Below are 26,468 nucleotides of genomic sequence, written 5' to 3' on the forward strand. Positions count from 1 at the left end.
AAGATTCAGAAAAGTCTTCCATGGTGCCTGGCATATAGTAGGTAATTATTATTATTATTCCCATCAATATCATTATTATCATATTCTTTCAACTACATGGTGTTTCAGCAAGAAATGTGGGCAAGTGCAAAGATTGGTGAACTTCTGTAAAGGGCCAGATGATAAATATTTTTGATTTTTCAAGCCCATCTCTGTAGCACCTACTCAATTCTGCTCTTGTATGGTGAAATCAGTCAGGGACAATGTGTCAGGGAATGAGTATGGCTGTGTGCCAATAAAACTTTATATACAAAAACAGCTGGCAGGCCAGAGCTGCTGAGCCCTGGTCCAGTGGAAGACAGGCTGGGTTCCAAAGCCTCCTTCACTGAGTCCCTGCAGGACCCTGTTCAGTCAGGTCCCTGGCCTCAGTTTTCCCATCTGTATAATGGGGAGGCTGATCCCTGCTCTAAACTACCATTCAGGGTGGCCAGGAGGTCAAATGAGCTCATAACTGAGAGTCCTAAGGGAGAACAGAGAGGGATCTAAGAGTCTCTTGAGATTCTTTGATGCAAAAGCAGATTACTTCTGCCCAAGAGAGAAAGCCACTGACTCCAAGTCACCCAGTGCATTCGTAGGCACCAATATCCCAGGGGTATCCCAGAGGGAGACAGGACCGATAGGCCTGGCACTGCATCCTGGCCCTTGCCTCCCAGAGGCCTTTCCCCCGAAAGCCTGTGGAGAGAGGACAATGGTGAATGAGAGACTGGAAAAATCAGTCCTCAGTGAGCTGTTCCTCTGAGACCCAGGCCCTGAAGCTCCCTGCATGGGCCTGATTTAGAGTAGCCTGGCCCGTGGCACACGGGTATGTTGTCAAATCTCCAACCGTGGGCTCAAGCCCTTCCCTCAGCCAGGAATGGGCACAACTCAGGCTAAGGATCACCTGGGGTGTGCTGTGTGGATAACTTGTATCAATCATGAGTTATGGGGGAAGAGGTGAGTGTTCAGAGAGCAAAGAGAAACTCCAACGGCAAGGCCAAAGCGGCTGCGGGTGGGCAATTCTGCCTTTGCCAGGGCTTCATTTTCAAGCAGCTGGATTTCTAGAGTCTACATGTGCTTGAGGATAACTACAATAGTACTATTAACAGCAGCTAACATTTATTGAGATTTACTACGTGCCAGGGCTTGTCGAGAGCACTTTACATGTATTCATTAATTTGCATGTATTAATCCTTACAACAATCTCAGTGGGCGCTATTATTCTTTCCATTTTACAGATGCGGAACCGGGGCTCAGAGAGGTTAAGATACTTACCTGAGGTCACACAGCTCTGGAGTGCTGGAGCTCTGAAGATTACAGGAGAGGTTGCTTTCGAAGTCCAACATGGATGTTAGCCTCTGTCTATCTCCTTGTCCTCAGCTGTGAAACTTCCAATCCTTTCACATGGGAGCACTAAAAGGGAAAAATTTGGAGGAGAGAGACATTCCCTCCAAAAGAATGATACCTATTTAGGAGTCAGAGCTACCATCTTGGCAACCATCCTTCCTTCTGGATTTATCCAGGAGATACTCTAAGCTCTTGGATGGAGGGATGGGGACTCAGAGGGGGAAAGACCCAGTGAAAACTGACCTGAACTATCATGGGCATTTATTGGCTCATGAACTGAAAAGTTCAGGAGGAGGGCTGGCCGGGCTGGTGAGGGCCAAGTGCTCAGATGCTGCTCTTGGGAAGCTCGCACACACCATCTTTCAACTCTCTTCTGCACTGGCTTCATTCTCAGGCAGGCTTCTCCCCACTTTGGAGGAAAGGTGGCCCCAGCAGCTCCACTGAACATGTCCAGCCGACTCCGGCAGAACCCTTTCCCAGCAGTTCCCACAAAAATCCCAGGGCTGACTATCATTGGGCCACTTCGGACTTTGGGTCACGTGATCATCCCTTGAACCAACTGCTGTTGCCAGGGGGAAGGCCTGAGTCACATGACCACCCACGGGACTGAAAGCGGGTAAGGAGGGCCCCATTGGAAGAAAAGGGGAATGCAGTTGGCAAAAGCAGCCAGCGTCTACTATGAGTCTCTAAAGGAAAATGTGCATTCTTCATTGGAGGGGGTAGGGAGGTACAGACTTGGCCTTTAGAGAGTACAATCCCTCCTTGGCCCAGCCATGGATTTACTTTCTTTTTTTCTTTTCAGGGCCACACCTGTGGCATATGGAAGTTCCCAGGCTGAGGGTCGAATTTTAGCTGCAGCTGCAGGCCTACACCACAGACACAGCAATGTGAGACCTGAGCTGATCTGTGACCTACGCCATACCTCATAGCAATGCCAGATCCTAATCCACTGAGCAAGGCCAGGGATCAAACCCACATCCCCATGGATACTAGGCAGGTTCTTAACCAGCTGAGCCACAACAGACCTCCCCAGCCATGGACTCATATGACACTGTCTTGGTCCAGACTTGGCCCTGGACCAGAGCTTTCTCTGCCTGCCTCCCTCCCAACCTGTCCCCACCCCACCTGGCTACAGTACTAGTTGCCTTCACATCACCTGGGGGCACAGAGGCTCTCTTGCCAACTCCTGGCCTTGTGATTGACCTACTATCCAGTTCCATAGTTGCCCCGCCCCCCCACCTCCAGTCTGGCTTTCTAATCCAGGCCATTCACTGGCAACACCACCCCCAGTCCAGCACAGCCCTGGCTCAGAAACCTCCAGCCACTCCTGAGGGTCTACAAGGAAAAGTCAGCTTCTTAGCCCCATGCCTGGACTTCCGCCACCATCCCAGGAGCCTCCCTGGCTTCCGCCATTAAAGTGTAGCTCTCCCCTAATTCCAAACTGTGCTGGGCACCCCAGTGTGCCCGCTTATCTGCCTAGAGAGAAAGGGTCAAGTCTGCATCACTGCTGTCTAGGGCCCAGTACACAGATGGTGCTCAATGAATGCCTGTGGAGCCTAAATTTCCAGCTCTTGGGCAGGATTGCTCCTTGAAGGGAGATGAGAGGAAGTCAGACAGCTCCACAGACAGACAGGGAGCTGAAAGAGACGGAGATCCAGGGAGCCCAGGAAAGAGTGAAAGTGTGCCCGCTAAGGCACTTTTTTATTGTTATGTAAACAAAGCCCCTATGATTTGTGTCTTGTCAAGCTGAACTTTCCATATCAGGACTTTATTTCGTTGAGCAACCAATCTCGGTAAAAACACTGGAACATGTTAAAAAGGAAAGGGAGGAGGGGAGGAGGGTCAGACAAAACAAAAAGGAAAGAACATTTGCCTCCAGGTTGGTCAACTCCAAGAGACTTGGCACAGGCCTTGCTAGAACAATCATCTCACCCCCACTGCCCTCCTTGGCGGCGGCTCACGCAGCGCCGGGTTTCATGAACAAGAGGAGGGAGAAACTGGACAGTGACACAAGAAAAACGTCCCGCTGGGGGAGGGAGTCCGTGCTGAGAGGACGAGAAGTGCCTGTGTTGCTGGGGGTGGGGTGGAGGGGCCCTGGGATGGTTCTGGCTCCAGCCTGACCACGAGTCACTAGCCCTCAAGTTAAGACAAGTCAAAACAAAGTTGCAAGTCACCTGTGAGCTGACCCTCAGGGTCCTGGCCACGGACCTCCCAAAGTAAGGGACATGGCAAACTGGTGTCCTGGGCCAGGACCCAGGCTGAGGGGCTTCGTGTGGCTATTATTTACCCTGGGGCTCTGACTGGTTACCGACTTGGGCAGGGGGCTGTCCATACAAGGTGGGATGACACCCATCCACAGCATCCAGCTGGTGCTTAATGATAGCAGCTATCATGACTGCGGGAGGCAAAAGTTCCTGAGAGCAGGTCCTGTACAAAGTCAGAGCAGCACAACCACGCAGCAGAGTCCAGAGCAGCTGGTGGGGGACCATCTCAACATCCAGTGGATGTCACACTTGAGGCTAATACTACAAAACCACAGGGTGTTCACGATTTGAATTTTTTTTTTATTTTCTGAAATGGAACCATTGTACATTGTACAAACCATATCTACTGATGGAATAAATAAGTGAAAAATTATACTGCTGTACAACACACCAAAACAAAACAAAACAAAACCGAAAGGAGAAACAAAAATTAGGTAACGGTGAAAAAAGGTCTGTATACCTCTAACCAGGTCCTTGGCTGATAACGAACATTCCAAACCATGACGTCGTTTGCAATGGGAGGTCACCACCCTGTGAGGCGGTCTACTGCCTTCGGGTTATGGGTGTAAGTGCCAGCACTTTGTGGAATGTGTAGCTGCAGCGTCCCCAAGTTCAAGTTTGTCGGGGAATGAGTTTGCCCTGGGAGCCCTTTGGGCGGCGGGGCCCGGTGTCCAAGGAAGGCATTTGCTTAGGCTCCCCCGCCCCTGGCTCGGCTGCGGCTGAAAGGTCTTAGATTCTGCGGTGGGAGGAGGGCGAGGGGTGCAGGACGGGGTGGGGAGGAGGGGCTCCGAGGAGCGGGCCGCTTCGGGGAAGGAAGCACATCTGGATTTTTGCAGTCTCATCACCCCGCGTGGAAGGCCTTCCTGGCTGGCGGGGACCGGGTGCGGGGCCGCTGGCGCGCTGACTGACGAGGCCGTGGCGGAGGCGGGGGGCGATCAGTCCCCAACCCTGGCCCATTCCTACCTTCAGGCACTTCAGAGAAAAAACGAACGACAGACTCGGTGTCCTCTGCATTCGTTCTCAACCGCGTCGACTCCCCTTGGCGGCCCATAGAGGACCCTGCGTTTCCGTGGATGCGCGTGTGTCTGTGCGCGCATGTGTGCGTGCGAGATTCACTGTCCTGGTTGTAACCTCTCATTTCCCAAAGAAAAGGGGAAATAAATATCCAAATTCATCTTTCATCCAAATGGAGTTTTGCTGCAAAGAAAAGAGTTAACTCTAAGTATGGGATCTGGAGGTAAACTGCCTTGAGATCCGCTGAGAGGTAATGCAGAACACAGTTCTCCACAGAACCGACTGCCTGAGGGGCAAAACTGCTAAGATTTTTTTTTTAAGACAGAAACCTTTCGGCATCGCTAACTTCAACATTAAGATTTTTCAAAGTTTGTGTGTGTTTTTCTTCCCTTATTTCAGGAGACATTTTTGCATGAGGTATTTGAGAATTCAGGAACATTTTTGATTCTTCTTGAAGTGCAGGAAATAGATTGGCTCCCTTCAAAAAATAAAAATAAAAATAAAAGAGCCTCACCCTCAGAAACTCTTAGAAAATGGAATCTGGCAGACACTTCCCATGGTGGTCAGGAGAGAGATCCACACGTGAAAGGTGATCCCTGAATATGCACCAATTAGCCAAAAAAAAAAAACCCCCAAAACAAACGAACAGACAAACAAACAAACAAAACGACCAACAAAACCCAGAACCCTCCCTCCACCCACCCCATACACCTCAAAGGGAGTTGGAACTCCAGTGCAGTAAAGAAAGCTCAGGAGGAGGGTTAAGGTCTGAGGAGTCCAGATAGGAATTAAGAGCAAACCAGGCCTCAGAACCAAAAAATTAGGCAGTTCGTCCAAGCCACGTCCATTTTAGTGAGAGGAAGCTGACTCGGGGGCAGGGGCAGGGGGACCTGATGGCCCCTTCCTGGAGGAGCGCAAAGCTCTCCAGTTCCTTGGTGCCTCGTTTCTGGCCTTCAAGGCCCCGTCACGGTGGGGGCTTTCAGCGCATCCCGGGAATGAGAAGTGATCCGACTGTTGGCTCTGGGAGTCGGGAACGTTACGCAGAAGCCAGCAGGCTGGCTGACTGCAATCCTGCCTCCCCTGCGGGTGGGGCCGGGGTAGAGCTGGGGAGGCAGAGGGCAGCAGGTCACTGAGGATCTGAAATCCAAGCGACGTCCTATGAAAGTTCAGCACCAACTACTCCTGCCATCAGCTCCCAGGCTCCTCCGCCCCTTTTAACGTCTTAAGGAGACAATCCTGCAGTCAGCAGCAGAAGCCATCCAGTCTTCAGAGGTGTGGGAGAAGGCGGTATGGTGGGGACAGGGGGGGGAAGTGCCAGAACAATCAAAGGGCTCTGTGCCTCTGTCTGGGCTGTTGAGGGCTTGGAAACACCAGCCTCAGATACTCTGAGGAAGCGCTTGGGGATAGTGCCCAGATATCGGAGACTCCTTGGACCCTGGAGACTGGTGTTGCCCCTACCTGGAGCTTGGGGCATGCCCCTTAGCCCCCTTGCACCTGGAAATCAGGTGGCAGGGGAGGTCCTGCTCTTCTGCGGCCTCAGGCTCTCCTTCTCCCTGCCTAGTCCGCTCCTGCTGAAGTCCTGGGGCAGGGAGGAGAGAGATGCAAGGACCAGGGCAATGGCCGCCTTCATGGAACCAAGAGGGCACTTTGCAAGGGGAGAAGCAAAACAACCAGGAGAACATGCCAGAGGTCACCTCAGGGGCACAAGGCACAAAAAAAGAAAGCGGAAGGAATCGGTTGAACAGTGAAAAGCCCCGATGAAAAAGCGAATTCCTGATCAGTACCACCCTCAAATAGCTTATATCGTTAAATAGAGAGGTGGGGGGAGGGGGGGACAATACAGCAGCAACGCAAATGTAATCTTGGCTTCAGAGACAGTGTGCAGACGCTCCTGAGCTGTCGACCCCGCCTTCCCCAGGACAGTCACTTCAAGATTCGAGTGTTTTGCTTCACAGCAGAGAGTTCTTTCAGTGTCTGAGAAGTTACGCTGTTCTTGGTTTTCTTGGATTTGCACTTGGTAAACTTGAAAAGTTAGTAGTTCCCTTCACACCCGACAGGGATCCGTTCGGGTGAGGTTGTTCGAGAATGAAGCCTGCTGATGCATCTCTCGTGAGATGTGGATCAGAGGACTGAATTCGGTGTCTACATCTCCTCGGAGTTTTGTTGCGAAGCGTCCAGTTTCATCTTTTTAGAGGGTGGCACTCCTTCCAAATCCTTAGGGGAAGAGGAAAAGAGAAACACAGACTGACGACCCAGGAAAGAGATTCAGGTCAGCCGGAAGGTGGCGGGTCAGCAAGGAAGGACCTCACAGCAGGCATCTGTGATTCTGACCCTGTGGCCCTCAGGTTGACACAAAAAAGTTCATGGACCCATGGGGCGCCTCACACCCATGGGAGCTAGCTCGTCCTGTGTCCACCAAGCTCGTGTCACTCGGGCCCCACCTGTCCCTGCCACACTGGTTCCCTCAGGGTCTTCCCAGCCCCACCCCCTGCCCTCGCCCACCCACGATCAGTCTTGGAATCTCTCATTAACTGCGAGGGTCACAGGCACACCTCCAGGTTTACCTCTCCAAGCTCCATGTTTGAAGGCTGGAGGCCAACCTGGTCAGGTTGACAACTGCTCATCTGGGGCCCGGCACAGTACCTGGCCCTGGGGCAGACGTTCAACATGCGTAGTAGGCACATAAGTATAGTTATTCTGAGGAAAGGGTCTGTAGTTGTCACCAAATTTCCAAGGAGTCCCATGACTCAAAAAAAAAGGTTCAATACTCACTCATCCGCCTCCCTCTCGGCTTTTGCACTCCATCATCCCAGGAATCACCCACCTAACCCAGCACCCGAGCCCAGCTCCTGCCTTCACCCGGCCTAATCAGTGCTCCCAGGGCTGGTGATGGCACCACCATCTGCCTGGAATACAGCCTGACGGCTTCCTGGAGTCCCCACTCCTCTCCGAGCTCCATGCTCAACATCATGGTAAGCTCCATCAGCTCCATCTCCAGGGACCTCGGCCCCCCAACCTCTCCCATCTGCCCGCCACCACGACTGCACCTGAGCTGCCAGTTCACGTCTGAATGAGTGGTGCCGCTCCACAGCTGCCCCCCCCATAGCCTTCAGCCTGGCTAGAGCAATCTTCTCAAAACAGAAGCACATGGGGAGTATAATGTGCCCCCCCCCATGCCATCTTGCTGAGCTCAGAAGAGAATCCCAAGTCCTCACCAGGCCAAGGAGGCCTCTCTCCCCTCTCCTCCTACCATCTTCCTCCCTGTCCTCTGGCTCCCCTCTACCTAGAAAGCCCCAGCTTGCAGCCTCTCAAATTCCTGCTCTGACCCAGTTCTTCCCTGCCCACGCCACCTCCAGAGGGCACTCCACTCCTGTTAGGCGTCTCTGCAATCATCCTACGAGGATTGGATTGTGACTTCTGACTTCGTATCTGCCTCCCCGACTCCACCATGAGCCCCACCAAGGCGGGGAGGAACCGTGTCTGCTGGCTCACCCTGGCTCCCTAGTACCTGGCTGCCTGCCCTGTACACAGTGGGTGCTCAATAAATAGAGACCCCCCCCCTCCCTGCCGGAATCGCCAAGAGCAGGTATGGCAGGGGGCAGACAGCTGCCTCTGTCTTCCCTCTGCTTTTTCCTTAAAAAGCCCAGTCCAAAAGCACAGGAAAAAGTAGGAGAGGAAGGTGGATCCTGTTCAGGTGCAGTGTCCTGAGTGAGGGAGGGAAGTGGTGGGAGAGGGTGAGAAAGCGGATGGGAACCTTTTTAATTTTTTAGACAGGAATGGCTAAACTTCAATGCCAAGCTCTCTGCTTTAATACAATGTACACTTCCTCTTGCTCACAAACCGATCAGCTCTGGAGACAAGTGGCGTCACTAAAGCATGCATGAAAATAGTAAAAGAGGCCTCACTTCAGGTCTGGGTCCCCAGAAATGGGAGTGGAGGTGGGAGGTATGTTAGAATGGAAGACCCCTGGACTTTGCCGACGTCAAAGTTTCAAGCTGATCTTCCCTCCACTGAGTTTAAGGGGCCAGGACACCATAGGTAACATCTGGATTTTTACCAACCCTACATGAGGCCTTGATTTGTGCTGTGTTTTTCTTTTTTACGTATTTTTTGCTTTTTAGGGCTGCACCTGCGGCATATGGAGGTTCCCAGGCTAGGGGTTGAATTGGAGCTGTAGCTCCTGGCCTACACCACAGCCACAGCAACTTGGGATCCAAGCCATATATGCAAGCTACACCTCACCTCATGGCAACGCCAGATTCTTAACCCACTGAGCAAGGCTAGGGATCAAACCTGCATCTTCATAGATGCTAGTCAGATTCATCAACCACTGAGCCACGACGGGAGCTCCCACTCTTATTTTTAGTTTAAAAAATTTTACTTTTATTAAAAAAAATTTTTAAGTATAGTTGATTTACAGTGTTGTGCCAATTTCTGCCGTTTAGCAGTGACCCAGTCATACATACATACATTCTTTTTCTTATACTATCTTTCAGCATGTTCTATCCCAAGAGATTGGATGTAGTTCCCTGTGTTGTACAGGACCTCACTACTTATCCATTCTAAACGTAATACCTTGCATAAAAATCTGCACACCAGGAGTTCCCATTGTGGCGCAGTGGACACGAATCTGACTAGTAACTATGAGGTTTTGCGTTCGATCCCTGACCTCGCTCAGTGGGTTAAGGATCGGGCGTGAGCTGTGGTGTAGGTCGCAGACGTGGCTCGGATCCTGCATTGCTGTGGCTGTGGCGTAGGCTGGCAGCAACAGCTCCGATTAGACCCCTAGTCTGGGAACCTCCATATGCTGCGGGTGTGGCCCTAAAAAGCAAAACAACGAAAATAATAATAATAACAATAAAAAATTAAAGGTGCACACCAGACTGTTTTATCCATGACCCCAGATTTACTTAACCCTTCCCCCTCCCTCCCTTCCTTTCTTCTTTCTTTCTTTGGCCATGCCTGTGGCATGCAGAAGTTCCTGGGCCTGGGAGCAAACCCACCCCACAGCAATGACAATGGCGAATCCTTAACCACTATGCCACCAGGGGACTCCTATTTAACACTTTCCACCAACTCAGGTTGCTGATTTCCTACCACTGAAAACACATCTTTCTCCATGTCTCTGAGCTTCTGAAGGAGGACTTTCTGTAGGACAAGAAGGGGCTGCAGATCCAAGGGTCTAGAGATGTTAAAGTCTAAGAGGCACTCCCCCTTGGGGAAGGCCTGCTTGAAGGCTCCACAGAGTTTAGACCTAGCCTTTTCCTTTCTTTCTGCTGCTACTGGTTGTCAGTTTCTCCCCAGGTATGAAAATACTCAGCCAAGTGAAGAGTGTTTTATGAGTTGATGTTTTGAAACCTCTCAGACCCCAGTCCTCTTAGACGAGCATAGGGGACACATGGCAAAAAATCGCAGTGGAGGGAGTTCCTGTCATGGCTCAGTGGTTAACAAATCCGACTAGGAACCATGAGGTTGCGGGTTCGATCCCAGGCCTTGCTCAGTGGGTTAAGGATCCGGCGTTGCTGTGAGCTGCAGTGTAGGTTGCAGACGCGGCTCGGATCCCACGTTGCTGTGACTGTGGTGTAGGTCAGCAGCAACAGCTCCAATTAGACCCCTAGCCTGGGAACCTCCATATGCTGCTGGAGTGGCCCAAGAAATGCAAAAAGACCAAAAAAAAATCGCAGTGGAGGCTGAAGCAGCCTTGGGGGACCCTCCATGACCAGCACTCTGTCAGGTATGTTACCCACACTTTCTGCTCTTGTGGGCACCCTGGTCCCAAGACAAGATCCGGGATCCCAATTTGGCAGTTGGAAATACTAAGGCTATTATATATGCCAAGGGAAGGATCTGGGATTTGAACGGAGGACATCCGCTCCTGGCCACCTGGCCACCTGCATCTGTACTGTCTGATTCAGACTAGATCCTCAAAATCAGTGATGACCCAGAAAGGGGTCCAAGTAGGGAGAGTGTGGTCAGTTGCAAAATTCCAAAGGATGGAGCATCCAGCATGCAGGATTCTGAAGACCCAAACTCCCAACTCTCAGGGAAATTGACTTGGGGTCTCTGAGACCAGGCGATGCTTTTGTGTACCCGAATCAACAAACTGATGAAGCTGAGGCTGGGGCAGAGGACCCTGTCTTGTCCTTCCCCTGGCCCCAAGGACCAGCGCTGGAGACATAAGGATGATCACGAATCCTGTTCAACGAATACGGAGCAGGTCTGGTCATCCAAAGGAAAAACAAGAGAACAAGAAAACACCTTTCAACGCTCCTGGCAGATCTGGCTGCCCCTCTGAGACCTTGATCAAGGTACCTGAGAGATTGTGGATGTCTCTGCAGCCAGACCTGCATCTCCAGATGGCTGCCGTTCTACTTGCTCTGAACTGTTCATCGAGTTTTCCATCGAGGACTGTGAGTTCTGCTCGTCAGAAGCATCTGAGGGAAAAGCAAGATGACAGAAGCTGTTTTCAGACACGTGAGATGCGGAGCCAGATGGACCAATTACTAAAAATACCTGGAACTGGGTATTTGTGGGCTTTGTGGCCAGGCAGACTGTCAGGACTGCGAGGAGCTAGGAGACTTGGGAAGCCTCTTGCTTATTTTCTAGGGATGTCATTTTAAGCAGCCAGGCCACATACTGGCCCTGGGCCTCCACCCCTTCTCCCGGCACACCTATTACCTGCCAAGTGCCCTGAGAGGCCATCTAAGGGATGCTAAGGGGCTCTGTGCTCCGTGCACCTGGCGCCCTCTGGTGGACACAGCACATTCCAACCATCATGGCTGCTGACTCTTCCCTCTTCCATTAGGTAACCTGCCTTCTCCAGCTGGGAAACCCATACAAGTAATTACCCCTTGATAAACATCTCTCTTAATAATATGGACAGTTTTCTTATTGTCATTGAAAGAAACAGAAAGTACAGAAAAAATGAAATCACCAACTACCTCACACCACTCACAGCTACCACACTGCTAACATCTGAGAGCATTTAGTCCCACCCTTCCAGATGTTTTCTCCCCACATGCATCTAAGTTCTCCACTCTCCCCAAACAGGGATCCCATGGTATTTTGGAAGAACTTCTCCTGTCCTTAAAATGTCTGTAAATAAGGAGTTCAGAAGATGGCCACACAGCATTCTATCAGGTAAGCACTTATTTAATGATTCCTCTCTCGCCAGTTCTTTGAGCTCTTTTTTTCTGCATCGGTTCCCCTGCTCCTCCCACCATGTACCTTTAGCAGAAGGAAGGTGCAGGCCTTAGCAAGCTGTAGGAGCTGTTGTACCTGAAGCTGATTTGGAGTGCAGAGCACACGGAGGGAGCAGCCACTTCCTGCCCAGGGCCCTGTTCTGCTTGCACTCGAGATACCAACAATATGTGTCACCCTGATTTTTAAAAAGCACACTAAAATACTCAAGAAGGCCTTACTTTCTGGGCTGAGGCAGAGGCGTCATCATGGGGGGGGGGGGAAATCCCAGGCTTCAGTTTTATTTTTATTTATTTACTTATTTTTGGCTTTTTAAGGTCACACCCGAGGCATATGGAAGTTCCCAGGCTAGGGGTCAAATCAGAGCTACAGCTGCCAGTCTAAACCACAGCCACAGCAACACAGGATCCGAGTGGCATCTGCGACCTACACAACTCACGGCAACGCCAGATCCTTAAGCCACTGATCGAGGCCAGGGATCGAACCCACAACCTCATGGTTCTTACTCGGATTTGTTTCCACTGCACCACAACGGGAACTCCCAGGCTTCAGTTTTCAAGCGAGCAAGCAATATGGGAAAAAGGGAGCAGCACTCCAGGCTTGAGGCCAGCAGGGCACAGAGGGCTGGGGAGTGGGGCAGGAAGGAGCTGCAGCCCCCCTCCAAGCCCGACCCCTAAGTCCATCCATCCCAGGGTCCAGAGGAACTGCAGTTCACACACACTCTTACTCCCCCAAATCAACAGCCCTGATTGCTCAAGGACAGGGCCAGGTGACCCAACATCCCGCCAGGGTCTGAGCTGGGTTTTCCCGCTGCTGCCACCATGGGGCTGGGCTCTGCCTACAAGCTGGTGTCTGTAGGGGGACACAGGGTTTAGAGACAGACCTGGGCTCTAGTACCACCTCTGCCACTTATTCCTGTGGTCTCAGATCCCCCACCCTTTGTAAAGTCCAGGTTCACAATAACCACCCTGGTAGGTCACTGTGAGGATTAGCTGGAATAACAGGAGAAGGACGAGGCAGTACAAGGACCCTAGGTGGGAGTAAACAAGGGATTATCCAGGGCAGAGGACCCAACAGTTCCATAAGCCTGACACTTCTTTGATATTTTTAGTTTTGCCTTTAAAATCCATGTTAGCGGCAGATCCTCAAAAAGTTAAACACAGAATTCCCTTCAACCCAGCAATCCCACTTCTAGGGACAGACCCACAAGAATGAAAAACAGGTCCCCCAGCTGATACTTGAACACAAATGTCCCCAGCAGCACTGCTCACAATGGCTGAAAGATGCCACAGCCCAGATGTCAAATAACAGACGGATGGCTACACAAAACGTGGTCCCTCCACACATGGAATATGACTCAACCGTAACAAGGAAAGAGGCACTATTACAGGCTACAGTGCGGGTGAACCTTGAACACAGGATGTTGAGTGAGAGAAGCCAGACAAAAAAGGCCAACTAGTGCATGACTCCAGCTATGTGAAATGTGCAAAAAGACAAAGCCATAGAGACAGAAGCACAGATTAGTGGTCCAGGGGCTGGAGGAATGGGGAGTGACAGCTAAAGGGTGTGGGGTTTCTTTTTAGGGTGATGAGAATGTTTGGGAACTAGACAGAGGTGATGGCTGTGCAACATTATGAATGTGCTAAATGCCACTGGGTTGTTCATTTTAAAATGGTTACTTTTGAGGAGTTCCCATCGTGGCGCAGCGGAAACGAATCCAACTAGGAACCATGAGGTTGCAGGTTCGATCCCTGGCCTTGCTCAGTGGGTTATAGATCTGGCATTGCCGTGAGCCGTGGTATTTCCATGAGCTGTGTTGTACGATCGCAGACACAGCCCAGATCTGGTGTTGCTGTGGCTCTGGCGTAGGCTGGCAGCTATAGCTTCAATTAGATCCCTAGCCTGGGAACCTCCATATGTCACGGATGCAGCCCCAAAAAGACGAAAAAAGAAAAAAAAAAAGTCTCCATTTCAGGAGTTCCCATCGTGGCTCAGTGGTTAACGAATCCGACTAAGAACCCTGAGGTTGCAGGTTTGATCCCTGACCTTGCTCAGTGGGCTAAGGATGTGGCATTGCCACAAACTGTGGCGTAGGTCCCAGATGCAGCTCAGATCTGACACTGCCAAGGCTGTGGTGTAGGCCAGTGGCTGCAGCTCCCATTCAAACTCTAGCCTGGGAACTTCCATATGCTGCAGTTTCAGGCCCTTTTTAAAAAAAAAGGAAAGGAAAAAAAGACTCTTAGGCTAATGTCAGACCTTTATGAGCTAAAAACTAACTAACTAAATAAATAAAATGGTTATTTCTGGTGGAATGTTCAAGGCCTCGGCATGGCAGCCTGATTCTCTTAGCGCAACAGCACTGGAACTCACCCAGGGGAAATTATTTTCCTAGGGCCTAAATTTAGTCCAGGGAGTTTGGACATTATGTCATTCCCTGAACTCACTCAGCAGTAAACAAGTTCAGAGCAAGGTCACCAGCTGGTGACGAACCTGCCCTGTGCTGCATGTAGGCCAGGTGCCCACCTGGAAGGTGGGGGGTCTGCCTCTGCCCTTCCCGTGGGACGCTCCTGCCTGGGCAAGGCTGGGCAACTGTGCCAGCCCGGAGGCCTGGGGTAGCTGGAAGGGGACCGTGATGAGGGGCCCACCTTGGCCTGGGGTGGGTGGGGGGTTAGGTATCAAATGTGGCGGATGAGGAAGCACTGACCCAAGGCGTCATTCCTGCAGCCCAGCTGAACTAACTGGCCTTTCAGAGAGAAGGAGCCTCAGACCTGGAACATGGGAGAAACGAGGCCGTGGCCAGAAACAAGGAGGCCAGGTAGAAGCCAGGACGTGGCCCTCACCTGGCCCCACATGGCCCTGCCCTTGACTCCCAGCCACCCCCCATGGAAGGGTGGAGAAGGTGCCCCTCCCCCACCAGCCCTGCCAGTACCCCGCCCTTTCCTGCCCTGTCCTCTCCTGCAGTGTGACCTGACAACTTCTGTCTCATTTTATGAATGAAGAGGAAATAGGAAGGCGCTCAGGAGGTGACACTGCCGGACTGAGGCCATACAGCAGGCAAGGGTCAGCCCGGACGTGACCAGCTCATCCTGTGTCCCAGCCAGGTCCCAGCCCCCAGCTCCACTGCTTCCACCCACAGAGCCACCTTACCAGGCTGGTCAGGGTTCTCGATGGGGAGAGGGGTGTGACTTTGTCCCATGCTCTCCCAGGGGACATTTGGCCCCATCTGGAAACATTTCTTTTTTTAGAGTCTCAGGTGTGGCATATGGAGGTTCCCAGGCTAGGGCCACAGTCACAGCAGAGCCAGATCCCAGCAGCGTCTTAGACCTACACCACAGTTCCGGCCACAAGGCCCTGCTCTGGGGGAGGACCCTGCAGGGCCTACAGCCACTCCAGACCCGCAGGCCCTGTCTCCGCAGCCCGCTTCCAGGGCCGTGTCCTGCAGACCCACTCTCGCCAGAGCAAAGAGACACGTGTGTGGGACATCCTGTGGCACCATTTGTGTAGGAAAAAGAGCAACCTGAATGACCGCCAACATGGGGACTATTTCAATAAACCAGGGCACATTCATGTCACTGAATGATAAGCTGGTAAAGAAAATGAGACAGACCTGTATGTCCTAACATGGAACTATCTCCATGGTGACTGTTAAGTGAAACTGTTCTCAAAAGGGAGGTTATCATCTCATATAGATGCTTCTAGATACATCTGGAAGGCCACAAAACAGACTTCACAGTGGTCCTCCTCCGGGGGGGTGGGGGGAAAACGACGCTGGAGAGCTGGGGGTGGGGCGCTTCAGTCCATACCCTAATTCATGATTGTTCCCCACCCAGAGGTCCTCCTGGCACCTAGGGTACCTTCCCCTGCACATTCCCAGGCACTGTCCTGTGGTCCCTTCTGCCTGGGTTGCTTGGTCCCCTCCTACCTCTGCTCATCCTTTAGGCCCAAGTCAGATAGCACCTCCTCCAGGGAGTCTTCCAGGCTCCCTTCCCTTACTGCATCTGACCATGAACTCAAAAGTCCCCTTAGATGCCAGGCAACGCCAGGCAAATGAGTCAAGTGGGCTGTTTAATTCAGACACAAATAACATTTGTAAAGAAAATCTAAAGCAATCTTTCACCTCTTCCTCAAAGAAATGGGCATTCCCCCAGCCCTCTCAGCCTTTTACTTTTCCCCTTAGTACAGAAAAAGGTTCAAGAAACATATTAACTTTCCTTTTGAATTTATAGTAAGAAAAACAAGAGTGATCATGGGGTAATACACGGCAAGTGCCTCTGGCCTCAGCGTCAGGGAGACAAGAGGGAGTGGTAGGGGGTGTGCTAACTGGTGAACCCAGGCCCTCTTGACCCTCCCTGGAGGGGTAGCCCTGTGTCTGCGCTAGCTGGTTGCTGCTCAGTGGAAATGCAGGTCCAGTATTGCCAGATCTTCCCATTTCTCAAGAGAAGCTAGAAATTGATCCTTTTTTTTTTTTTTAAGTGAAATTGCTCAATTTTTAAATTCTGGCATCAAGTTCCAATTAAAAATGAAAACACCACGGGGATCTGTGGTCACACCCGCACACCACATGCTAGATCTAGTCTGGCTGCGGCCTATCTGTAGACTCTAACTCTCAGCTTCAGTGCTTGTCCTGCCTGTGAGTTCTTAAGGGTCAGGACAGGACTCAGCTGTGACGGGGGCCTGGGACTGGCACGGAGCCCTGCGTGGGGCTGATACAGGTAACGTGGTGTGGAAGGGAGTGGAACGGGATGTGAACGGACTCTGCAACATGGGACGGCCTTCCTCCCCAAGAGATGCATGCCCCCACTAAGCACCAGGAAGCCTGGGCTTCGGGCCAGCGCCGACCTCACTGTAATGACCTCTCCCTGGACCCCCAACTCTGCACCCAGGTGTCTGCCCTGCTCCTCCACCTCTCTCTCCTCAGATGATGGGCACTATCATCACACTCATCACACACTCAACACACTCTCACCTCTCCCTCAATACACACTGTCACATGAGACAATCAGGAACTGTCATTCATTTTCTTAGATGCAATAATGGTATTTGTGTTATGTAAGAGAACATCCTTTCGTTTTTTTGTCTTTTTAGGGCCATGTCCATGGCATGTGGAGGCTCTCAGGCTAGGAGTCGAATCGGAGCTGCAGTTGCCAGCCTACACTACAGCCACAGCAATGCCAGATTCGAGCCACGTCTTTGATGTACACTGAAGCTCACGGCAACACTGGATCCTGAACCCACTGAGTGAGGCCAGGGATTGAACCTGCGTCCTCATGGATACCAGTTGGGTTCGTTACCACTGAGCCACAATAGGAACTCCTTTTTTTTTTTTTTTTTTTTTTTTTTAATGGCTATACCCTGGAGTTCCCATCATGGCACAGCGGAAACGAATCCAACTAGGAACTATGAGGTTTCAGGTTCAGTCCCTGGCCCCACTCAGTGGGTTAAGGATCTGGCATTGCCATGAGCTGTGGTGTAGGTCGCAGATGTGGCTCAGATCTGGCGTTGCTGTGGCTGTGGTGTAGGCTGGCAGCTACAGCTCCGATTAGACCCCTAGCCTGGAGACCTCCATATGCTGAGGGTGCGGCCCTAAAAAGACAAAAAAAGACAAGGAAAAAAAAAAAAAAAGGCTGTACCCTCAGTATATGGAAGTTCCTGGGCCAGGAACTGAATCCAAGCTGCAGCTGTGACCTACACCACAGGTGCAGCAGTGTCAGATCCTTTAACCCACTGCACAGGGCCCAGGATCAAACCTGAGCCTCCAGAGCGACCTAGCTGCTGCAGTTGTATTCTTAATCCACTGTACCACAGTGAGAACTCCAGAGAATGTCCATATTTTTAAAAGAAGCATGTTGTTTACAGACAAAATGTCATAAAATCTACAACTCAATGTCAAAAGGCACCCCAAAAATGTTTCTAGGCAAAGCAAAACAAAAAACAAAAAAACCCCAAATAACTGCCCCAGCAAAAAATAAACCCCCCAAAACATTAAACATTAACAACTGAGGGATTTCCCATTATGGCCCAGTGGAAACAAATCCGACTAGTAACCATGACCAGGCAGGTACGATCTCTGGCCTCGGTCGGCAGATCAGGGATCCAGCATTGCCGTGAGTTATGGTGTATGTCACAGACATGGCTCAGATTCAGTGTGGCAGCTGCAACTCCAATCCAACCTCTAGCCTGGGAACTTCCTTATGCCTCAGGTGTGGCCTTACAAAGCAAAAACAAACAAACAAACAAAAACTGATGGTCCCACTGTGGTATAGTGGGTTAAGCATGCAGCATTATCTCTTCAATGGCTCGGGTCCCTGTGGAGGCACAGGTTCAATTCCCAGCCCTGCATGGCTGTGGCATTGCCATGGCTGGCAGATATGGCTGTGGCTTGGATTGGATCCCTGGCCTGGGAAATTCTGTATGACATGGGTGTGGCCAAAAAAAACAAGAAAAAAAATTGCCAAATTAGTATATATACAGGATAGTATTATACCATTCTTTCAATTTTTCTATATATTGAAATTTTTTTATTTTTTAAAATTTTATTTTTATTTTTATTTTTGCTTTTTAGGGCTGAACCCATAGCATATGGAGGTTCCCAGGCTAGGGGTCCAATTGGAGCTATAGCTGCCGGCCTACGCCACAGCCATAAATGCCAGATCCCAGCCGCGTCTGCGACCTACACCACAGCTCATGGCAACGCAGATCGTTAACCCACTGAGTGAGGCCAGAGATTGAACCCGCAACCTCATGGTTCCTAGTTGGATTCGTTTCTGCTTCACCATGACAGGAACTCCTAAAATTCTATTTTATTTTTTTTAAGTATTTTGGTCATACCCAGAGCATATGCAAATTCCCAGACCAGGGATCCAACCTATGCCAGAGCAGTGACCTAAGCCACTGCAGTTACAATGTTGACTCCTTAACCCACTTCACCACCAGGAAACTTCTGGAATCTGGGAGCGTCCACATGCCACTGGCACGCACCCCCACCCCCCCCAAAAAAGAGAGCGAACACAGAACCCTGAAAATAAACAGGCCTACATAAACATAGATACATGTACACAGACACATCCTCCACCATCAGACCACTTCCTGCCTCCTCTCCCACCTGGACACCTGCAGCAACCCCCTTACTGTCTCCCTGCCTCCACCTGACCTGCCACTGTCTGTTCTCAATCAGGGAAAGTGGTCCTTCAGATCATAGCCATCAAACTCCCAAAGGCTCCTGCCTCACTTAACATAAAACCTGGGTCTGTGAGGTGGCCTGTGAGCCCCCACCTCAGGACCCAGCCCACACTCTGGCCTTGTCTCACTTGTTTAGCCCCTCACACCCTCTTCTCCAGCCACACCAAACATGTTCTTGCCGCAGAGCCTTTGCACTGCCCAAAACACTCTCCTCCCAGGTATCTACCTGGTTGGCTCCTGCACCTAATCTGAGCCTTATTTACTATAACGTCACCTTCTCAGTGAGGCCTTCCCTGACCAACCTATTTAAAATTGCAGCAAGTTCCCATCATGGATCAGCAGGAACAAATCTAACTAGTATCAGTGAGGATGCAGGTTTGATCCCCAGCCTCGCTCAGTGTGTTAAGGATCTGATGTTGCCATGAGCTGTGGTGTAGGCTGGCAGCTGCAGCTCCAATTCGACTCTTAGCCTGGGAACTTCCATACGCCACAGGTGCAGCCCTAAAAAGCAAAAAAAAGCCCAACCAACCAACCACCCCCCCATAATGCATCAAGACCCCCCAACCCAATTTCCCTCTCTTACTTTATAATTCTCCAAAGCACTTATTTTCCAAATACTAGATTGTAAGTTTTTTTTTAATTGCCCCTCAAGAATGACGAGCTCCAGGCCATTACCCTTCTTCTCCCATCACCTTCTGGGGGCTGGCACTTGACAGGGCCTCCTGGAAGACCCTTCCAACCACCTGGCTAGAAAGAGGCCACTCTGAGCCCAACCCCCGAGGGCACATACCTTCGGCCCCAGGCAGCTCCTTCCCATCGGTCTGGGCCTCGTCCGCCTTGGCATCGGTGCCATCACCAGGCACGGCTGAGTTGGGCTCTGGGGCAGGGCTGGAGTTGCTGCTGTTCTCTTGTTTGATGGGGGAAGCATCTGCGATGGAGCTCTGGTTGCTGTTATCATCTGCATGGGGCGAAATGCCGCAGCTGCTGAGGAAAGGCGGGCAAGGGGCTCGGCTCCCCCCAGGCCTCCCTGCCCGCAGCCCACAGCATGCCCTCCCTGGACAGCAGACACCGCTTCCTCCCGGGGCCTCCCCACACGCCCTGTGTGGCCAAAGCCCTGAGGGCTGGAGGCTCCGGGAAGAGAATCCAATGTTGGAGGCAGACGCCAACAACCAGGGCCTAGCACCTTTAAAATCTTTGGGTGAGGAGACCAGACATCTTGTGGGTCAGGCTCTAAAGCCATGCAAAGGCCCAGGGGTGGTCCTGGAAAGCAGCATCGCCAAAGTGTTTCATCAGATTTGGGCCAGCTCTGGACCAATTACACCTGGTACAAAAGTCAAAGGGAGGGAGAGGACCGTGTTCAGGACAGGAAGTGGATATTCTACAAGACAGCTGGCCCAGGCTCTCTAAGTCAATGCCATTGAAAAAAAAATTTTTTAGGAGTTCCCTGATGGCCTAGCAGTTAAGGATCTGGCATTGTCACTGCTAGAGCTAGGGTCACCACTATGGTGCAGGTTTGATCACTGGCCCAAGAACTTCTGCATGCCATAGGCACAGACAAAAAAAAAAATTTTTTTTTTTGTCCTTTTAGGGCCATACCTGCAGCATATGGAGGATCCCAGGCTAGGGGTCTAATGAGAGCTGTTGATGCCAGCCTACACCACAGCCACAGCAATGCCAGATCCGAGCCACGTCTGTGACCTACACCACAGTTCACGGCAACCCTGGATCCTTAACCCACTGAGTGAGGCTGGAGATTGAACCCACAACCTCATGGTTCCTAGTTGGATTCATTTCCACTGTACCACGATGGGAACTCAAAAAAAAAAAAAAAAAAAAAAAAAATTAAATTAAAAAAAAAAAAAAAAAGAAGCGGAGTCTTGCTGTGGATCAGTAGGTTAAGAACCTGACATAATGTCCATGAGAATGCAGGTTCGATCCCTGGTCTGGCTCAGTGGGTTAAGGATCCGGCATTGCTGAGGCGTAAGTTGCAGATGTGGCTTGGATCCAGTGTTGCTATGGCTGTGGTGTAGACCACAGCTGCAGCTCCAATTCGAACCCTGGCCTAGGAATTTCCATATGCTGCAGGTGCAGCCATTAAAAAAAAAAAAAAAAAAAAAAAAGGAGAAGCAGAGATTACTGTCATATTAGAGATTACGGAAATTCAAGAGACCTAATAACTAAACATGATGTTTGAAATTTATCTGGATCCTGTTTTGAATACATCAGCTCTGAGAGACATTGTGGGACAATTGGGGAATTTGAATACAGTCTGGAGTTTAAAAGTAAGGAATTAATTTGTCAGGAGTGATAATAGTACGGCGGGTAGATAGAAATGTCATTTATCAGTGACGCATGCTGAAGTGTTTAGGTACAGACTTAACTATCATGAAGCAGGGAAGTGTACGTCTTCTAGCACAGGTTGCATACAATTATCAGAATTCCCTGAATTTTATACTCAAGAGCTGTGCATCTTATTACTTGTAAATTGTATTTCAATTAAAACACCTAGTACATTAAAAAAAAAAAAAAAAAACAAACAAAGGAGGTAAGTGTCACATCATGTTCTGAAAACCTAGGTGGGAAGTATATGGGGTTCATCATATCATTTGCTCTGCTGTTCTCGATTATGAAATCTTTCGTAATAAAAAGGAGGAAGGGAATAAAGTTAATTGGGCAAGGGCACTGGGGACAGAGCTGGGGGCAAAGTTGGGGATCCTGGGACATGTCCCCCCTTGCCCTGGACCCCCTTTCTCAGGCACAAAGAGTCATTTTAAATTATAGATACCAACGTGGTGATTTCAAAAATACTACTACTGTCTTGGAGTTTCCATTGTGGTGCAGCAAAACTGAATCCAACTAGTATCCATAAGGATGCAAGTTCGATCCCTGGCTTTGCTCAGTGGGTTAAGGATCCGGCGTTGCCATGAGCTGTGGTGTAGGTCACAGAGGTGGCTAGGATCCTTCTTTGCTGTGGCTGTGGCACAGTGTGGCAGCTGTAGCTCCGATTCGACCCCTCGCCTGGGAACTTCCATATACTGCAGGTTCGGCCCTAAAAAGGCAAAAAAAACCCCAAAAAAACCCAAAAAACTACTACAGTCTTACCCTGCTTTTCTGGGCCATGCTGTGCACCTGGGACCAAGGCTGTTTTTGTAAAAAATGAAAGAGAAAAGGGGAGACACATGGAAAGGCAAAAAAGGAGAGGCACGTATTCCATGACAGGTCCAGGCAAAGGCGTCTACAATTACCTCATTTAATCCTAACAACCTCCAGGTAGGGAAACTGAGGCTCAGCAGCAGAGCCCCTGGGCTCAGGCTGGTCTACTCAAGCTCCAAACCCCGAGCCTTTCCACTACTTCAAACTGGCGAGCAAGTATCAGGCAGCCCCACAGCCTCGACTGGGTAAATTGCATCTTATTTTAAGTGTACTCTGGGGCACTCATTACACAAAAGCATCCTCTTGTGAATTCTGGGACTTAAAAAAAGATATGTAAACTCTCCTGATTTACCGTTCGAGAAAATCTAAACTTCCTTCCTATGCCAAGATCCATGTGCGGGTGTCTGAGAGGCACAGAAGGCAGAGGATCAACCTGGGGGTGCCAGCATGGGGTCACGCTAATTAAGGACAATGAGCTAATGTTTAAGTCGGTTGCCCTGAGCCCAGCCTGGTGCCCCAGTAACAGCGTGACCCTGATGCTTGGGCTGATTCCCCAGGTGGATCCTGGAGACTAAAGCAGCTGGATGCAAACACCATGTCCCTTCATATCCTCCTGTGACCATCTTCTCACCTGTAACCTCCCAGATACCTAAACCAGGACCACAACTTTCCCTGTGCTTTCGCGATTCCATGCCCTGCAGTGGGACTTGGTCTTTCTTGGTTACCTATATACTAAAATGGAAGATGCGCACAGTTCCTGGGTCAGGGAGTGTTGTGCTGCAGCCTAAATTTTTCTGGAGTGTTACCTTTGGGCTAGAGGCCATGAACTTGAACTCTGCCTTCTTCAAAGGACCTCAGACGCCAGAACCAGTATTTATGAACATTCTAATTCTGGGCAAGTTACTTCACCTCGTGGAGCCTTAGTTTCCTCATCTGTACAAAGGGGCTTGTCACTGGGATTAAACGTGGGTAACACACGAGATGGGCTTGGCAAGGTGCTTGGCAACTGTGATGGTTTCTTAAATGTTAGCTACTGACACACCGAGGCCTTTAAGGGATCATCTTGTTTAATACTCATAATGACCTTACGAAAGAGTAGGCATCACCATCCCCATTCGACAGTAGAGACAGACAAAATTGAGGCCCCATATTACATGACTTGCCCCGGGTCACACTGTGTGCAGGAGGTCCTAGGAGAGTCAGGTTTGAATCCAGGTGAGATGTTGTCCTCTGCTCTAAAAGGTTCTCACCTCTAATTCTAAGAATTAACTGAAACAGAGCCAGGCCAGGGATCTCTTCCATCCCCAGAGAGTGGGGATGCTAACCTACTTCAGGGGGACAGGATCTATCCCAACTCAAATATCTATTTCTTTTTCTTTCTTTTTTTTTTTTTTTTTTTTTTTTATCTTTTAGGGCCACACCTGCAGAATATGGAAGTTTCCAGGCTAGGGGTCCAGTGGGAGCTACAGCTGCCAGCCTACACCACAGCTACAGCAATGTGGGATACCAGCCCCATCTGTGACCTACACCACAGCTCACAGTAATGCCAGATCTTCAACCCACTGAGTGAGGCCAGGGATCGAACCTGCGTCCTCATGGTTACTAGTCAGATACATTTCTGCTAAGCCACAACAGGAACTCCTTTTAAAAAAAAAAAAAAAACTTTTTTGTTTCTTTTTAAGGCTGAACCTGTGGCATATGGAAGTTCCCAGAGAAGCTGCCGGCCTATACCACAGCCACAGCAACGCCAGATCTGAGCCAAGTCTTCGACTTACACCACAGCTCACGGCAATGCCTTATCCTTAACCCATGGAGCAAGGCCAGGGATTGAACCCACATCCTCATAGACACGGATTCATTTCTGCTGAGCCACAATGGGAACTCCCACAAATACCTATCTGTAAATGAAATGCATCCTGACTGTGACTGTACAGCCAGTTGGGGGGTTGGGGACACCTTCCTGACAGGTTAACCGTCAGCACCCCCTCACCCCCCATGCTTTTCTGAAGCCACTTTGGCAACAAGCAAGGCTCCTTGCCCACACAGTCTGTGACTGTTTTCCGGACTAGTCAGTTTGAACAAATGGGGATGTTTGCTGGCCTCCTTCTCCCCAGAATAAGACAGCCCTGGGCCTGGAGGGTTAGGATCTAGATTAAACCAAAATTCCCCCTTTTTTTCTTTTCTTTTTAGGCCCACACCTGCAGCAGATGGAAGTTCCCGGGCTAGGGGTCAAATCGGAGCTGTAGCTGCCTGCCTACACCACAGCCACACCAGATCCGAGCCATATTTTCAACCTAATCCACAGCTCATGGCAATGCCGGATCCTTAACCCACTGAGCAAGGCCAGGGATTGATACTAGTCAGGTTCTCAACCTGCTAAGCCATGACACGAACATCCCAAAATTATTACTTGTTTCTTTATCTAACACCATTGGGTTGTGCAAAAAGACTCGGGTAGTCAGAGGTACTAAGACTGTGAAATTGAGATCAGGATGGAGAAAGGCAAGGGATGAGGGTGTTATACGAGAGGGCCAGACAGGGAATAACACAGACAGGGTGAGCCTGGGGGGCCTGGAGAGGGCCTGGTCTCCCAGAAGGGACAGCTGTTCCTGCTCCAGCGGGCTGCAGCCTCAGGGAAGCACGAGCCCAAGGGCTACCTGATCTGATTTCCAAAAGAATGGAAGAAATACAGATTTCCTGATTTATAAACATCAGAAACTCAATTTTTTTTGGCCATGACCAATGCTTACAGAAATTCCCAGGCCAGGGATGAAACCAAAGCCATTGCAGCGACAACACTGGATCCTTAAAATCCAGGAACTCCAGGAACTCAATTTCTTAGAAACATCTCATTTGAATCTCTGAGGTTAGAAATCAGGTGGTGGTTTTCCTTGGAGGGGAGGGGATACCACAGAAATTGCCAGGAACACTCTGTCTTGATTTGGGCCAGTAACAAAGGTGTGTGCAGTTTGTGACCATTTCATGGAGCCACACACTTACAATTTGTGCCTTTCCTTTCAGATAAAAAGAAAAAGAAAAAAGGACAGAGTTCCCGTCGTGGCTCAGCGGTTAACGAACACAACTAGTATTCATGATAGCATGGGTTCAATCTCTGGCCTTGCTCAGTTGGTTAAGGATCCAGCGTTGCCACGAGCTGTGGTGCAGGTCGCAGACTCAGCTTGGATCCCATGTTGATGAGGTTGTGGCGTAGGCTGGCAGCTACAGCTCCAATTCGGCTCCTAGCCCGGGAACCTCCATATGCGGCGGGTGCAGCCCTGGAGAGACAAAAAAGACAAAAAAAAAAAAAAAAAAAAAAGGAAAGAACAGCGTCAGTGCCAAAACAACTGCAGACTGGCTGAAGCATGTCTCCAGCCTGGATATGATCAGTGGGACATTGGTACAAGTTCTGAAACAGCAAAGGAAGTTAGGCTGTTGACATAGAAGAGCAGGTCACAGGGCCCCAGATGATTCACACAAAGTCAGAAATCCAGTTAAAGCTTCCCAGTAGCCAAAACAAAATAGGAAATGGGAAATAAAAGTCATGTATATGATAGGTCAGGCCCAGGAGGGAAAAAGGTAGATACCACCAAAGACTTCCCGGGCACACTGGATGAACAGAACATGTCCTGTGAGGTTAGTAACAGTGGGTGAGAAGGAGGTCTTTTTTCACATCTCTGGCTCATTTTGATGCTTCTTTTTTTTTGGCTTTTTAGGACCACACCTGTGGCACATAAAAGTTCCTGGGCTAGGGGTCAAAATGGAGCTACAGCTGCTGGCCCTATGCCACAGCCACAGCAATGTGGGATCTGAGCCACGTCTGCAACCTACACCGCAGCTCATGGCAATGCCAGATCCTTAACCCACTGAGTGGGGCCAGGGGTCAAACCCACATCCTCGTGGACACTAGTTTGGTTCTTAACCTGCTGAGCCACGGGAACTCCTCGTTTTGATTTTTGTCTCCCTGCTCTGGGAAAAGCTTCCTCTTCTCCACTGAGCCTCCTCCTTGGCACGGAGGCCTCCTGGTCCTGCCCAGCCCTCTCACCCCTTGCCTGGAATGTGAACAAACCTGCCAGTAAAACGAAAACACAACTGAGCCCTCGGCCACAGCCCAGGGGCCTGGCAGGAGAGGTGGCGGCTGCCTGACCGCGGGGAGCTCACCGTGCATGTCCATCATTCCCGGGGAGGAGCTGTTCTCCGGGGTGGTCACCTCAGAGCCACACTTCTCATCTTTGCCCTTTTTCTTGTTCTTGTTTTTCTGGAGGAGAAAAAAGGCACAGAAACCGAGTCACTGAATTT

General features: G+C 50.3%; 1 protein-coding gene across 9 annotated transcripts in view; it reads right to left on the reverse strand.

Moving 5' to 3' along the window:
• Positions 1-3,905: 3,905 nt before the first annotated feature.
• BCL7A (BAF chromatin remodeling complex subunit BCL7A) overlaps positions 3,906-26,468 on the reverse strand; it is a 34,433-nt gene continuing 11,870 nt past the window's right edge. For 3 of the 9 annotated variants that reach the window (XM_003483424.5, XM_021074246.2, XM_084996320.1), the window contains 4 exons: positions 26,331-26,427; positions 19,810-19,977; positions 10,953-11,074; positions 3,906-6,854 (listed from right to left, as the gene is read on the reverse strand). In XM_003483424.5, coding sequence (XP_003483472.1) covers positions 6,783-6,854; positions 10,953-11,074; positions 19,810-19,977; positions 26,331-26,427 — 459 coding nt within the window. In that variant the 3' untranslated portion in view covers positions 3,906-6,782. Of the gene's footprint in view, positions 8,794-9,114; positions 9,426-9,475; positions 11,075-15,072; positions 18,036-18,638; positions 19,458-19,505; positions 19,978-22,002; positions 23,642-25,508; positions 26,428-26,468 lie in introns of those variants that run through there. The other 6 variants (XR_014827338.1, XR_014827339.1, XR_014827340.1 and 3 more) reach the window with 6 other exon arrangements.

The sequence above is a fragment of the Sus scrofa genome, chromosome 14 (genome assembly GCF_054392235.1).
Source record: "Sus scrofa isolate SSC_HxYL_T2T_F1_AM1 chromosome 14, Sscrofa_HxYL_maternal_Yorkshire_Landrace_v2.0, whole genome shotgun sequence".
Classification (NCBI taxonomy): Eukaryota; Metazoa; Chordata; class Mammalia; order Artiodactyla; family Suidae; genus Sus; species Sus scrofa.